Source organism: Hippocampus bargibanti, linkage group LG06, assembly GCF_051943395.1.
Source record: "Hippocampus bargibanti isolate YZ-2025 linkage group LG06, ASM5194339v1, whole genome shotgun sequence".
Lineage (NCBI taxonomy): Eukaryota > Metazoa > Chordata > Actinopteri > Syngnathiformes > Syngnathidae > Hippocampus > Hippocampus bargibanti.
In genome coordinates this window covers 25,345,220-25,360,362 of record NC_142739.1, presented here as the reverse complement: position 1 = coordinate 25,360,362, position 15,143 = coordinate 25,345,220, and the positions used below count along the sequence as shown (strand labels likewise).

At 42.8% G+C, this 15,143-nt stretch overlaps 2 protein-coding genes across 2 annotated transcripts in view; one reads left to right on the top strand and one right to left on the bottom strand.

The window, feature by feature from the left end:
• Positions 1-89: 89 nt before the first annotated feature.
• On the bottom strand, positions 90-7,044 carry aldh5a1 (aldehyde dehydrogenase 5 family, member A1 (succinate-semialdehyde dehydrogenase)). Its single transcript, XM_088999292.1, has 10 exons — positions 6,652-7,044; positions 6,370-6,453; positions 5,010-5,180; positions 3,749-3,865; positions 3,192-3,335; positions 2,987-3,130; positions 2,716-2,874; positions 2,456-2,619; positions 2,236-2,294; positions 90-692 (listed from the first exon to the last, which is right to left on the bottom strand). Exons 1-10 carry the CDS (start codon positions 6,979-6,981, stop codon positions 475-477), a joined length of 1,590 nt encoding a protein of 529 aa, XP_088855418.1. The 5' UTR covers positions 6,982-7,044; the 3' UTR covers positions 90-474.
• Positions 7,045-7,737: 693 nt separating this feature from the next.
• Positions 7,738-15,143, top strand: part of atp2c1 (ATPase secretory pathway Ca2+ transporting 1) — a 32,476-nt gene continuing 25,070 nt past the window's right edge. The window contains exon 1 of the mRNA XM_088998496.1: positions 7,738-7,886. Within this exon, the coding sequence (XP_088854622.1) occupies positions 7,863-7,886 (24 nt within the window). The 5' untranslated portion in view covers positions 7,738-7,862. The remainder of the gene's footprint in view (positions 7,887-15,143) is intronic.

The following is a 15,143-nucleotide window of genomic DNA, read 5'->3' as shown; positions in this document are numbered from 1 at the left end:
ACAGCCGCCCCCATTTCAATCTCAGACAACTGCAGACCCATACAATTTAGGAATTAACTATTTTTTTCTGATGAAAAAAGAGAGTCTAATGTTTCTAACGCTGAATTTAATGTTTACGATGTCCAAAAACTCAATATTCTATGGGCCCTGCAATTTGAGTGAAAATGACAAAAACCCTGGCACTGAAGTGGACACATTTTTGCACATAATCCAGCAGTGAATGAGTTAATCGTTTCAATGAATATCTCCTTGATGGGATGACAGAAGCTTCACATCATCTACTCAGAAGTTGGCAATTTTGTATGAATAAATTCATGAACGACACAAGTTGACCGTCAAGGTTAATTTGAGATGATGCTATGCTAACGATCATGCTACAGGACACATTGGCAAAATGCGCTAAGATCACGCGCTATAATTAATCACAGTAAGTCAATGATGGCACCTTCTTCGGGTCGTCGTTTGACAATCCCGTCAGCCAGTGAGAGACAGACCGCCCATACAGACGTACTTGATGTTCAGGTACTCGTCCACGCCGTATTTCGAGCCTTCGAGACCCATACCGGATTCCTTGACCCCCCCAAATGAAGCTTCCGAGGTGGATATCAGGCCTTCGTTGACCCCCACAAGACCAACCTCCAAAGCCTCAGCGACTCTCCAGATCTGGGACATATCCGACGAGTAGAAGTAACCTAAAGCGGCGAACCGTCCAGAACACACCAAAGTATTAAGTACCGACCAAGTGGTAGGAAATACTCAACTAGAACTGGAACAGGAACGACAAAAAGAATGCCGTCGAATGAACGCTAGAAATAAACTACATTCAGACAATAGCTTGTTTAGAACTGGACCAGCACTGACCTAGGACTGCAAAATGAAACGATTAAGACCAAATGGACTGGAACTTGAAGAGAACTGGACTACGGATTGTTAGAACTCAAAAAGAACTGGTATAGAAATTGTTTCAAAATACAAGGATGGATTACACCAATAAGGAGGACAAGACTAGGCCTGGACCACATACAGTGATACCTTGGCTTACGAACTTAATTAGTTCCCAGAGTGTGTACGGCGAAAAGTGTGTATCCCAAAAATTAATTTATCATAGGAAACCATTAAAATGAGAATAATCCGTTCCCAGGTCCCCATAAAACATAATTTTCTACTTTCTAAATTTCTAAGCCTTAAAACTACATTTGTTTCCGTATATATATATATATATATATATATATATATATATATATATATATATATATATATATATAATATATATATATATATATACACCTTATTTTATGTATAATAAATGTGCTATGGTATTATAATTAAATAAATAAACTGTACAGTATAATAAGTCGTTTTATTTGTGATGGTCGTTGATGGCTTGATGGAATGGAGTGGCCAGTTTCCTCAACATTAAACACTTGATGAGGAACGTAGCCTTCTTTCACCATCTTGAGGAATAATCCCTTGTAGGTACTTTCTCTGCGATCATTTTACCTAGCTCCTCATCAATTGTGTTCTGTTTAGCTGGGTTGATAGCTTTTTGCATCGAGCGTACAGATGGCTTGTGCGGGTTATTTGTGGAGCCTGATTGATTGGAATTTTAACCTTGCAGCCTTGCAACCTTTGAACTATCCAAGTATAAACAAGTCCTAATTTCACCTATCTATCCATTTTCTCACTCTCTCTGTTGTATGCCCGTCTCTTTAATGTTTAAACCACCTCCCCTCACTGCTGCGTTCTTGACCAATCACGTGGCCATAACCGAAGACTGGGGGCGGGGAATAGAGGACAAAAATGAGTCGGCTGCCATTTTCTTGTTAGAACGGGCTCGTTCGTGAACGACATCACTTATTGTGGCGTTCAGTGTGTATCCCAAAAAACAGTTTGGATGCCAAGGTAACATTTTCATAAATGCAACGTTTGTAAACCGAAAAGTTCGGAAGCCAGAGGGTTCTTAAACAGAGGTATCACTGTATTTTTCAGACTAGACTGGACTCAAAACCAAACTGAACTTGGACTGGACAAGAAGTGAAGCTGAGTAAACAAAACTGAACCAGACCTAAGCCAGTAGTGGAATTGAAGCTAATTATGGTGATTCAGACTGTTGTAAAACACGGAAATAACCACGACTGAATAGATTAAAACTAGCATGAAGTCGTACAGGGTACTGGTCGAAAAACTGGACTAGAAAAGAGTACTATTGAACTGGAAAGAGGTTTGGGTGCTCACCTGCTAGACCCACTCGGGACGCATTAGCGATAGCGATCGCTTCCTGCTCCGTGTCAAACCTGCGGACAAACAAAAATACGATACAATAACCGATGAGTCATGATCTTGATTGTATCTCATTAGCAGTCGGATGACTCCTTTGTGAGGCGTTTTGGACCTGTCAGGGGGTGACCCAGGACACACAAAAGAGACTACGGGCTAGCAAGGTGTCCTAGCTCACCTGACGACAGGCACTAGAGGCCCAAAGGTTTCCTCTTGCATACACAACATATCGGCGCTGACGTCCGCTAGCAGCGTAGGGGCTACGAAAGAGCCTTGAAGACGTTGACCCCCCCGCAAGAGCCGGGCCCCGCGAGAGATGGCATCCTCCATCTGATGGACCACCTGACGCCCATACGGAGGAAGGTATAAATAAGATGAAGAACCGTCAGGGTTGTTGTCAAGAGCCTTTAGCACGAAACAGCGCAACGTGACTCTGACCTTATCCGCTGCCCTGTTATTGATAAGCGGACCCTGCGTGGTATCCGGATCGCTACCGTGTCCTATCTTGAGTTCTCTGTCCATGGTGGTACCTAGTTTGGCTAGGAACTTGTCATAGATGGAACTCTGCACCAGGAAACGATTGGAGCACACACATGTCTGGACACAAAACGATAACAGCAAAGTTTGGTGACTCTGAGATGCAAAAAAAATCAATAAAATTGACTTGACGAACAAAGAATCACATCAAGTCTGTGAGGATTGCGCTCACCTGTCCCGAGTTTCTGAACTTAGAGGTCATGACCCCTTGCACCGCCTTGTCCACATCGGCACTGTCAAAGACAATGAAGGGGGCGTGGCCTCCCAGCTCCATAGAGACCCTTTTGACTGTGTCGGCGGCCATTTTCAGCAAAACCTGACAACATAGCTTTCGTTCGCATGAGTAAAAAGAGAACCTGGATCGGTTCTGGTCTTGCCTTCCCAGTAGCAGTGGAACCCGTGAAGGAGATCTTAGCCACTAGGGGGTCGGTACATAAGACACGTCCCACCGCTGGCGTCTTCTCCCTGGAACACGGGACCACATTGAAGACGCCCGCCGGGATGCCCGCCTGGGATGACAGCTAACGAGATGAAACAATAAGACAACAACGTCAGATCTAACACAAACCCGGACAAAAAACCACACACACAAGGTAAGGCACTATTTTTGGGTTTTGTGGAGTCACATTTGAACAAGAACTGGTCCTAATGTTTACAAAAAGTAAATATCTTGAACTAGACTTGTATCTATGAGCTAGCTAGCTTTCTATCTATTAGAGTTATTTCCGGGTTGAGTGAACGCTGGTGCGTGTGGCTGCCGCTGCTCACACGCAGAAAAAATATCCTGTGACTGTAAAGTGTCCTTGAGAGTTGTGAAAGGCGCTTATAAATGAAATGTATTATTATTATTAGACTGAACAAAAACTGCAATAGGCCTAGTGTGTGTATGTTGTCAGACGGACTCCGACAAAGTAGCGTGTAACGCGTTTCTCACCTCGGCTAGGGCGAGTGCAGAAAGGGGCGTGTCCTCGGCTGGCTTGACCACGACGGTACAACCCGTGGCCAACGCGGCGGCAACCTTCCGGGTGATCATGGCACTCGGGAAGTTCCACTAAAATGGAGAAAAATGGAGCCACTATACAGTTCTATTTGGTTTAAAGTTAATGGCAACGGGGGAAGAACCTGTTTAAATGTCCATTTGCTATCTAACTAGCTCGCTGGCGATCCAGCTAGCTATCTATTTGCTATATATTCGCTATTTGACTAGCTAGCTATCTATTTGCTATATATTCGCTAGCTGGCTATCTAGCTAGCTAGCTATTTGCTATATATTCGCTATCTGACTAGCTAGCTGGCTATCTAGATAGCTATCTATTTGCTACCTAACTAGCTAGCTGGCTACCTTGGTAGTTATCTATTTGCTATATAACAAGCTAGCTAGCTATCTATTAGATGAGAAGGTTTCTTCAGCCGTCATCTGTACAAAAGTGAAGGTTTCGGACGTTTCGCCAAACGTCCGAAACCTTCACTTTTGTACAGATGACGGCTGAAGAAACCTTCTCATCGATGGACCACTCCTGTACGACTGAGAGCTTACACAGACGTAGCTATCTATTAGTTATCTATTAGCTAGCTAGCTTACTTTATATCTATTTGAGTTCTTCCGGGTTGAGTGAACGCTGGCGCATGTGGCTGCCGCTGTTCACCCGCAGAAAAACTGACCCTGTGACTGGATAGCCTGGCTGGCGACCTAGCTAGAGATATATTTGCTATTTATTTGCTATCTAACAAGCTAGCTAGCTGGCTATTCGTTATTTACTAGCTAGCTAGCTTACTTTTTTTCTATTTGAGTTATTCCAGGTTGAGTGAACACTGGTGCATGTGGCTGCCGCTGTTCACCCGCAGAAAAACTGAACCTGTGACTGTATAAGCTAGCTGGCTACCTAGCTAGCTAGGTATTTGATATCTATTCGCCATCTGACAAGCTAGCTGGCTACCTAGATAGCTATCTATTCACTATCTAACAAACTAGCTAGCTATGTATTAGCTAGCTAGCTTACTTTCTATCTATTTGGGTTCTTCCGGGTTGAGTGAACGCTGGCGCATGTGGTTGCCGCTGCTCACCCGCAGAAAAACGGACCCTGTGACTGTTAAGTGACCTTGAGAGTTTTGAAAGGCGCTTAGAAAAGGCGCTTAGAAATCAAATGTATTATTATTATTATGTAATGTATTATTATTAAACTATTAAAAATTACCGGCGTGATGATGGAGGCCACGCCCACCGGCTGCTTGAGTAGAAGAATCTTGCGATCCTTGTAAGGTGACGGCACCACGTCGCCGTACACTCGACGCGCTTCCTCCGAAAACCACTCCAGGAAAGATGTCGAGTAGGCGATTTCGCCCAGGGCCTCTTTCATGGGTTTACCCTGAATAAGAAAACGCTCACTCAACAAGCTAACATGACTCTCACAGCATGCTAATATTATGCTAACTTGACGCCAATGTCACAATTATATCATGCTAACAAGTCTTACATGATGATGTTATGCTATCACACTGACAGGATGCTAGTTTCACTCTGACATCGTCTAACACCAAGTTAACGTCACACATTTATCGTGTTAAAAACATGCTAATCTCATCCGAACACGGTAATCTCAACGTTGTATTTGAGTCCCGGTGAAATCACTCTCATTTCATGCTTGCACCACATTAACGCTGATGTTACACTAACATGTCAAGATCGCATCATGCTATTGTCATATCAAAATGCCACTAATGCAGTGCTGCTTCTCAATATTTTAATATTTTCTTTTACCCCTGCCGACCCCTTAGGAAAAACAAGACATTTTTACTATTTTTAAACTCCGTTCCATGACTATTTGCGGTAACATTTGTGTATAAATTTGTGATAAGTACACTACAGCATAACATTGCATACTTATCCTCCAAAAGAGGGAGCTAGCTAGCACCAAGCTAGCTAGTGAGCCACATTCTCGCTAGCTAGCGAGCCACTATATCTAACTAGCTAGCGAGCCACCATATCTAGCTAGCTAGCTAGCCACTATCTATCAAGCTAGCTAGCTAGCCACTATCTATCAAGCCAGCTATCCACTATCTATCAAGCCAGCTAGCCACTATCTAGCTAGCTAGCTAGCCACTAGATGGCTAGCTAGCCACGACCAAGCTAGCTAGCCACTACCTAGATAGCTAGCTAGCCACTACATAGCTAGCTAGCCACTACATAGCTAGCTAGGCACTAGCTAGCCACTACCTAGCTAGCTAGCCACTACATAGCTAGCTATTCACTACCTAGCTAGTCACTACCTAGCTAGCTAGATATTTTGGAGGATAAATTTATCATGTTATGCTTTAGTGTACTTCTCACAAATTTATTCTAGACAGACAAGAAACAATAACTAAAAAAGGTTGAACATGCCTGCAAAAAAAAGACTACTGCTGCCATCTACTGGATAGGATGTGCACTTAAACCAGGTCACATGCCTCTCGATGGGGGACCTCACTACTTCTTGAGAACGATTGGACTAATACCACAAATGTATCATGCTAATGCTAGTTGATGCTAAAACAGAAAGAGAACCGGGTGGGACTGACGCTTTCATAGGTGATTATGGTGGCCAGGTGGTCTCTGTTCTCAGTCATCAGGTTGGCCCAGTTCCTCAGCAGGGTGCTGCGCTCCTGCAGCCAACAAGCACAACTCAGTGACACTGACAGTTACATTTTATGTAGTGCTTGTCCTTGTTGGGATTATGGTACAGTTTTTAGATTGTCGACCGAGAGGGATTTTTTGTTAGTTATGTGGTTAACTCATTGAGGCTTCATGGGACCTTCTGTACTTCATGAAGTAGTGCATGAAAGTCCATGCCATCTTCTCACCTTGGCCGTGACGTCCTTCCAGTGTTGGAAAGCTTCATAGGCAGCGTCCACGGCACGTTTGGCCTCTTCCGGTCCGCAGTCGGCCACTCGCGCGATCTCGGTGACGGTGGCCGGGTCCAAAACCGGGAAGTCCTGAGCTGCGTCCACCCAGCGACCGTGCACGTAGCCCCGCGTACGTACCAGCTGTGCACTCGCATCCAAGCTGAAGGCGCGTTGGAGCGGCGCGTTCCCGATGGCCTCGAGGAGGCGCGCACACCGCGTCGTCTTCATCATCGTTGTCGTCGTGGTCACCCTGGTGGTCAAACAGTGGATACAGGAGGAGCCGCTCATTCACCAGGAAGCTTCCGGCTGCTTTCAACACTTGTTCTCCACTCGAGTCACGTGACCGCGCACGCTCACAGGATCCTTTTTGAGACGGCGCATGCGTAGAACATTGCATGAAAATACACAATTTGTTGCCTTTCTGTTATGCCCACTTTGGCCACTGAGAGGCAGTAGAATCCAGTCGTACATACGCAAAAACCGTATTAAAAAGGTTGTTTCTAGTTGTTTCATCTCAAGTTTTGTCACAGTTTCATTCATTCATATCAACAAATTTCAGAACATGTCATTAATTTTACCAAATAACCTAATGGAGGAAGACAATGGCATATATTCACGAGGTCAGTACAAATCACGTTAGGTTGTCTATTTTTTTATAACGACTACTTTTTGCGTCTGTTTCTCCAAGGGGGGAGATCAACGAAGAAGGGTGTCACATGGAAATCGGTTAGAGAGTTCGGGGTCCTTTTTTGACTTGGACCTCCGTGTTCAAATGGGCAGTTTAACTCGTCGGAACTCGGAAAAATCCGACTTCCCACTTTCAGGGAATGCAGCATAAGACCCACCCCTTTCTCTTCTTCTCTGCTCCAAATATCTTAATCGGCCGAGGAAATTTAAGACCGCAAATGAGTTTAAATCGGTTTTCTGCTTACCCCCCCCCCCTGATTGGAGGAGCGTAAGCATCTCCTCACGGCTTTAGATATTGACTAATGTACGCACACACTGTGCATAAAACAAAACCAAATAAAAATCACCCTAATCCTGTAGCGGAAGTTGTTGCTTTGTTTTGAAAGCGTATCCGGAAGTGGAGTGGATCTGCGTGATATGGTGGATGAACAGCGTCTATGTCGAGCTCAAAAGCTCCGCGGCGCGGTGCGATTTGACGGAAGATGGTAAAGAAACGTGAGCGCCTGGTAAGAGAATCACACATCTACGTTTGTCGCGCTGTTTGACTTAAGCCCGGTGGAGCAATTTAGACATTTGCGAGGAAGCAGGAAGGCGTGTTGCTTAGCCGGCCGGGTCGACGCTTGCATCCGGCCGAGGCGCGAGGAAGGCGGAAGGGAGGCTGCTTAGCTTCCCGCTGTTAGCATCATGCTACAGACGGCCTCCCATGAGGGGGTAAATATTCGTGAACATGTTAGCGTAGAAACGAGATGAGTTGAGCGGTAGCTAAGCTCACTTTGAGGCTCCGTCGACGTGATTTTTGGCTAGCCAGTGACCTAGCCACCCCAGGCAGGCAGGTGCCGATGAGCTCTAGCCGCCGCACTTGGTGGGCGTTTTTGCATGTTTGTAGGTCGCTACGTGTGGACTTGATTTTACCACTTACCTCGAGTGACCCTCCACTAGAAGTCTTGTTAATTTGTCCACAAATCCGGGACCCAGTGAGTGGACACACCTAATGGATGACGCATTATATATGTCGGGACTGGCAAACTATAAAGACTCCTGAAACTTGTCCAGACACTCTCACCTCTTTGACCTTATGGACCACGAATTAGTTTTAAACAAGCATTGTCTCTCAATGTTCTACCACAATTGACCAAAAAATCTGTCAACATTAGACATTTCATTAACTCATTCACTGCCAGACGGTGTGCAAAAATGTGTCCACTGTAGTGCCAGGGTTTTTGTCATTTTCAATCAAATTGACCCACATAATAATGAGTTTTAGGACTACATAAATATTCAATTCAGCAGAAGAAACCTTAGACCCTCTTCTTTCACGTTAAATGGGTGTCGAGTTATCTAAGCTGGAAATGGGGGCAGCTGTAAAAAATACAATACATACATACTGATTAATATAGCGCTTTAACACCAGCTGAAGCTACAACAAAGCGCTGACATGGACAAAAGGCGAATGTTGCCCCCTTGTGGAAGGGATAAACATTGTCTGAGGTCTGAACAGCGCTTTATCTGCACCCCCGCAAGAAAAACCAAAACCCGAACAAATTCAGCAATGGCGCTCCACCTCATGCTTCTCAATTCCGGAATAAATTCTGGAAATTGCAGTGAATGAGTGAAAAGGTTTCTAACTACCCATCCGTAGAATAAGATTGTGGGAAAACCTCTGCATTTATCTCAATACAGGGTCTCAGAAATTCCTCACAAATTAAAATAAGTAGTCTCCCGCCCTGAAATTACTTACATAATATGAACATAGTTCCTTGTGAGCGTGTAGGAACCGAAGTGTGATATTTGTTTAAATGGTGCTCCTCGTCACATGTAAATACATTGTTTCAAAAGTCCGAAAGTCAACAATGAGCAGATGTGCAACCAATGAATCAGGAAAAGAATACATTTTATCACATTTCTTCTGCGACGACGTGGAGGAAGCCACCATGCAAGGTGTCACAGACGCAACCCAACTTACCTATCAAGTAATCGTTTAAAAATAGTAGCAGTCAAGGGATGAAATGGAAAGCACAAGCACTAAACGCGGCGTCTAAGTTGCCTCCAGCCAAAGCACCAATCAATCATGTCAGCGTTTGACAATGCGCATTTGCAAACGCCGTGTAATGTATCATAACCTCCAAATGCTCCTGTTTACATTTGAAGGCGGGTTTATTATTCTTGAGGTTGTCCCCACCCTTAAAGGACAACCGACACCATTTTTTTGTTTCCTAACTGACATCAAAATAACTTTAATAGCATCTAAAATACCCAAAACACACAGGATGATATTTTTAGTCAAATTCAAAACATCAGTAAAACTGACTTAGTATCTAAAAACTACTTCAAATTGAGGCCGGAAGTGGCCAGTTTCAGAAGGTCCCGCTGGCTTCAGATTCGGTGTAGATGCTTTCTTGTTACTCATCCAGTTATGAATATGATTCAAATATCTGAAGAGGCATACATGTTAGCAATCGATTAAAGAATTTATTCCGTGTCATTTTGAGGCATCTGGAGAGAAATGTCGCACCCAAAAAGAGGCAGAAGATGGCGACAAAGCTCCGTGGAAATGGGCTTATTTGTCTCCTGGGAATTTTTGTCAGCGAATATCAAATACAGTAAAGTCTCGTTATATCGATATTCAAGGGAGTCCGAAAAAATATCGATATAACCGGGACTATCGATATATCCGACCATGTTTGCATGTAATTTTCTCCGTGCGTGCATAGAAATTGTATCGATATAACCGGGACTATCGATATATCCGATATCGATATAACGAGACTTTACTGTAGTTGTTCGGTGCAACACACAACGATTCACCATCGCGTTATTTATGTGTTTTCCTTCTAATTTCGCCATCAACACGGATCAACACCAAGTTTTCAGACCAAACAAAGTACCACAAAATGCAATGACGTGATGAAAGGACTGCTACAGTGTGTCCTTTCTCGTGACGTCAGGAATCGTCACCAACTCAAAAACAAGACTTCCGGAATATTCAGCGCGAGTCTTAAAACGTAAAATACAGCCATATGCGGTGGAATCTTTGTAAAATACGCTCAGTAGAAGTCATTTGAAGCCATTTTACAACTTCTGGACACAATCTCTTTTCGTCAATGGATGCTACAGCTGCGTGTTTGCTTTCAACATTTAGCTTGTGGTCGACGTGCACATTCCACCATGATGTCCCTGATCCACTGGTGAAGAGACGCTTTGAGATGAACTGCTTTATGTAACAAAGAGGGTTTTATGTAACAAAGAGGGTACAGAAAGTGCTTAAGAATGAATGACTCTCTGTATCTTTGTTTTGTAATGTTATTTGTTAGGTTTTTTTTTTTGTTCTTTTGACTTCAAGACGGCGCCGCGAGAGTGGCTGACTTTCCAGCAGCTCCTGTGTTTTGCTTTTTCTACTTTCATTTCTTTCATAACTTTGCTGCTGTGAAATGTAAATTTCTCCACTGCGAGACTCATAAAGGCAAATCCAATCCAATCCAACTTGTCCAGAGGCTTCGGTTGTCCTTTTATGGAATCACCGCCTTATTTTGTATTGTTTACAATGATTATAACGGTGAATACATGTTTTCAAATATGTTCCTTGTTCCTGAGCGTATTTTACAAATATTCCACGGCATATAGCTATATTTTACGGTTTAAGACTCGCGCTGAATATTCAGGAAATCTTGTTTTCAAGTTGATGACGATGCCTGACGTCTGGAATGCCCCTGACCGAGAAAGCGACACAATGCATTTTGGGTACCTTGTTTGGTCTAAAAACTTCGTGTTGATGGCGAAATTAGAAGGAAAACACATAACTAACGCGATGGTGAATCTCTGTGTGTTGCACCAAGACTATTTGATACTAGTTGACACAAATTCCCAGCAGACAAATCAGCCCATGGGCACCATCTTGTGCATTTTCCAGGACGCTACATTGGACTCCAGATGCCTCAAAATGATCCGGGAGGACTTCTTTAATTGATTGCAAGCATTTATGCTTTCCTCTTCAGAACTATTTCAATCATATTCATAACTGAGTAACAAGAAAGCATCTTCTCCGTATCTGAAGCCATTAGTTTTGATTCTCGAGCAAGGCAAGACGTCTTGGCGTGACGTCACAAACAAGGGGGCGGGACCTTCTGAAACTCACCATTTCCGGGGACATTTTGAAGTAGTTTTGGGACACTTTAAGTCATTTTTATTGGTGTTTTGCATTTAACTAAAAATATCAGCCTGCGTCTTTTGGATATTTTAGATGCTATAAAACGTTTTTCTTATGTCAGGTAGGAAACAAAAAAATGGTGTCGGTTGTCCTTTAAAGTCAGGTGAATAACTGTATTTTTTTTTAATACATAGTGTATGTAGTAATTGCCACGCCCTTAAAAAAAATACAACACGATAAAAAAATGGCAGCCATTTCTGATGTCAGGAAACAAAAAAAAATGGTGTCCGTTGTCCTTTAAATGTACTGCTATGTTGCCATCTTTTGTCCAATGTTTTAAAAATGGCAATTTCAAAGCAACACCCCCCCCCCCCCCCCCCCCCCCGGCCGAACCTCCATGTCGACTAGTCACAGGTCCACAAAAAGCGTATCCTGTGCTTCTCTAATGTGGTCCGTGACGCAAAAACAAACAAAAATATATGTATATATCGTCCAGTTCGTTCATCTTCAGTGTACTCATTCACTGACAATGTGCAAAAATATTTCCAGTCAAGTGCCAGGGTTTTTGTCATTTCCGCTCAAATCCCACAGAATATTGAGCTTTAGGACTACGTAAACATTAAATTCAGCGTAAGACAAATCCAAGGTCGCTAGCGCTCAAGATTGACTAAATTTTAACCTCAGCTCCTGAAGGTTACCATTTATTTATCTATTCTACCATTTATTTTATTTTTTATTTATCACTTCAAGATGGTGCAGTGAGAGTTTCTGCTTTTCCAGCAGCTCCTGTATTTTGTTTTTCTACTTCTTTCTTTCCTTGTCTCTTCCTTTCATAACTTTGCTGCTGTGTTACTTCCGGGTAGAGTGAACGCTGGCGCGAATGGTTGCCGCTGCTCACCCGCACAAAAAAAAGTTCTTATTCCGTCACTGTAAAGTGTCCTTGAGAGTTTTGAAAGGCGCTTAGAAATTAAATGTATTATTATTATTATTTAAGAAACCTTAGACTCGCTTCTTTCATCGTTAAAAAAAAGTGTTAATTCCTAAGTTGTATAGCTCTGGAGTTATCTGAGCTTGAAATGGGGGCATCTGTACAAAATACAATACATACATATTGCTTTATATATCGCTTAAACCACAGCTAAAGCTGTAACAAAGCGCTAACACGGACAAAAGGTAAATGCTGCCCCCTAGCGGAAGGGAAAAACAATGCCAGAGGTCTGACCAGTGCTTTATCGGCACCCCCCCCCACATGAAAAACCAAAACCTGAACAAATTCGGGAATGGCGCTCTACGTCATATTTTCAATTCCCCAATGAATTTGGCAATGGCAGTGAATGAGTTATCCTGCAAATATTTCAAGTTATTCAAAGTGAACGTTTAGCATCATCAAGCTTACGAATGTCCAAACATTAACCGGGCTGTCCTCGAGTTCCGAAAATCTTTGAGGATTATTCTGTCAACAAGTGAAATGTCTCAACTTTTCCCCTTTAGTTGCTCAACATTTAATGTCGTTGTACTTTCCGGTTGTTTTTAAATTCCCCTGCATTGTTGCCAAAAGCACGTACGTGACCCGGCCATGTTTTGAAATTATAAGCTAGCTAATGTTCAAGTTGTCTTTTCATTAAATCTTACCAAAAGTGATTTCTGCCTAGTTTGTACCAATTTCAGTCGCATGGGAAGAAATATCTTCCTTTACCACATCGTCAAACGTTATTTTAGTTGTGGGACACAAATGTGTGTCATGTCTCATGAAGACCCTCAGTTTCGGTAGGTGGGAGAGGGGGTTGCGTAACATGGTGGAGCAGGTTTTGGGCGGGTGTGGTCGTGGTTTCGCCACCGTGTGTATGCAACCGTCCATTAATTAACACTTGAGGCTGGAAACTGACTGGAAACTGTCAATTAATCATTGTCTTCTTTAATCACTGAAATTTACCGTATTTTCCGGTGTATAAGGCGCACCCAAAAGCCTTCATTTTCCTCAAAAGATGCCTCTGCGCCTTATACGCCAGTGCGCCTTATAAGTGCAGTAATACAGTGAGATCTCAACTTACGAACTTAATTGGTTCCCAGACAGAGTGTGTAATGCGAAAAGTGTGTATCTCAAAAAACATTTTCCCATAGGAAACCATTAAAATGGGAATTATCCGTTCCCGGGTTTCCATAAAATATACTTTTCAACTAAATAAGCCTTAAAACTACACGCAACATACCTTATTCTATGTATAATACATGTGCTATTGTATTGTAATGAAAGAAATACACTGCATTGTATCATAAAGTCACTCTATTTACATTTGTGATGGTCATTTATGGCTTGATGGAATGGCGTTGGAGGTTGAAGGTCAAAGGGAATTGCTGTTTGGAAAGAGAGGCGCATTACATGATGACTGTAATTAAAGAAATAAACTGCTGTAAAATAAAGTTTTATTTACCTTTTTGATGGTCGTTGATGGCTTATGGAAGAAGAGTCACCTTCCATAAGGACTGTTCGTAACTTAACCTCTGGTGCTGTTCGGTCGTGTGCTTCCGCCGAAGATCACTCCGCCAGCCGTGGTGGGTGTGTATTATGAAAATAGTGCTTATTATAAGGTTTAATTTTCATAAATATGACGTTTGTAAGACGAAAAGTTTGTAAGTTAAGGTGTTTGTAAGTTGAGGTCTCACTGTAACTTAATAAATAATCCTGAACGGACCCCTGTCTCTGTTGCGTTGCTGGCTGTAGCGGTGACAGCCGTAGAATTAAAAAAAGGTCTGGCAGGTCGTGGTCGTAAGTACGGGTGGTCGTAACTCGCGCCGGTCGTAAATCGGATGTTGACGGTGCGCCTTATAGTCCGGTGCGCCTTATACTGTGTATGGAAAAAGTTTGAAAACACACCATTCATTGTGGGTGCGCCTTATACTCCGGTGCGGCTTATACACCGGAAAATACGGTCATTTAACTTGACTTTACTGGAAAAACTGCACATGATTTTAAAGTGCATATCCCAAAGCTCAAATTGTTGATTCAGTTTCTGTTTTTATTTTGAAATGTACGTCAAGGGGGGGAGGGCTAAGCAGATGTTTACAAATGTCATCTTTTCAAGGAAAATAAGTATGGTTTCCTGGACGGCTGGACAAATCTGAGATTTCCTGTTGAGAGGCAGAAATTTGACCCTACCCAACCAAAAAATAATAATACTAATAATGCTGATAATACTAATAATACTAATAATAAGAATTTGTCATGAATCCGTCTTCAAAATTCTTAATTCATTTGAGAACAATTTGAAATGCTGAATATTTGCAACCCTATTTAGGACGTTCATATGGCGCCATTTCTAATACAGACACTCCCCTACTTGCGAACATTCGACTTACGAACAATATCTGTATAAAGCATATATTAAATGTTTATTTTTTTTAATAATGTGGTGTGCCTTATACAGGTAACATCCGACTTACGACCACCCGTACTTACGACCATGACCTCCATACCCTATTTTTTTGGAAATTTGTAATTCTACGCCTAGCACAGCAACGCGCTAGCCGGCCGGCAACGCGTAGGACAATATTGGCCAGCCAGCCAGCATATCACTCTCGCACAGCAATCGACCATGTGATGGCACCATATGGGGGGAGT

Excerpts from the sequence above, each read along its gene's own strand:
- aldh5a1 (XM_088999292.1), bottom strand. The coding sequence starts at position 6,981 with ATGAGCGGCTCCTCCTGTATCCACTGTTTGACCACCAGGGTGACCACG. Across the intron at positions 6,454-6,651 it reads GGAAGGACGTCACGGCCAAG|GAGCGCAGCACCCTGCTGAG; the intron begins GTGAGAAGATGG and ends TGTTGGCTGCAG. Across the intron at positions 2,620-2,715 it reads ATAACAGGGCAGCGGATAAG|GTGGTCCATCAGATGGAGGA; the intron begins GTCAGAGTCACG and ends TATGGGCGTCAG.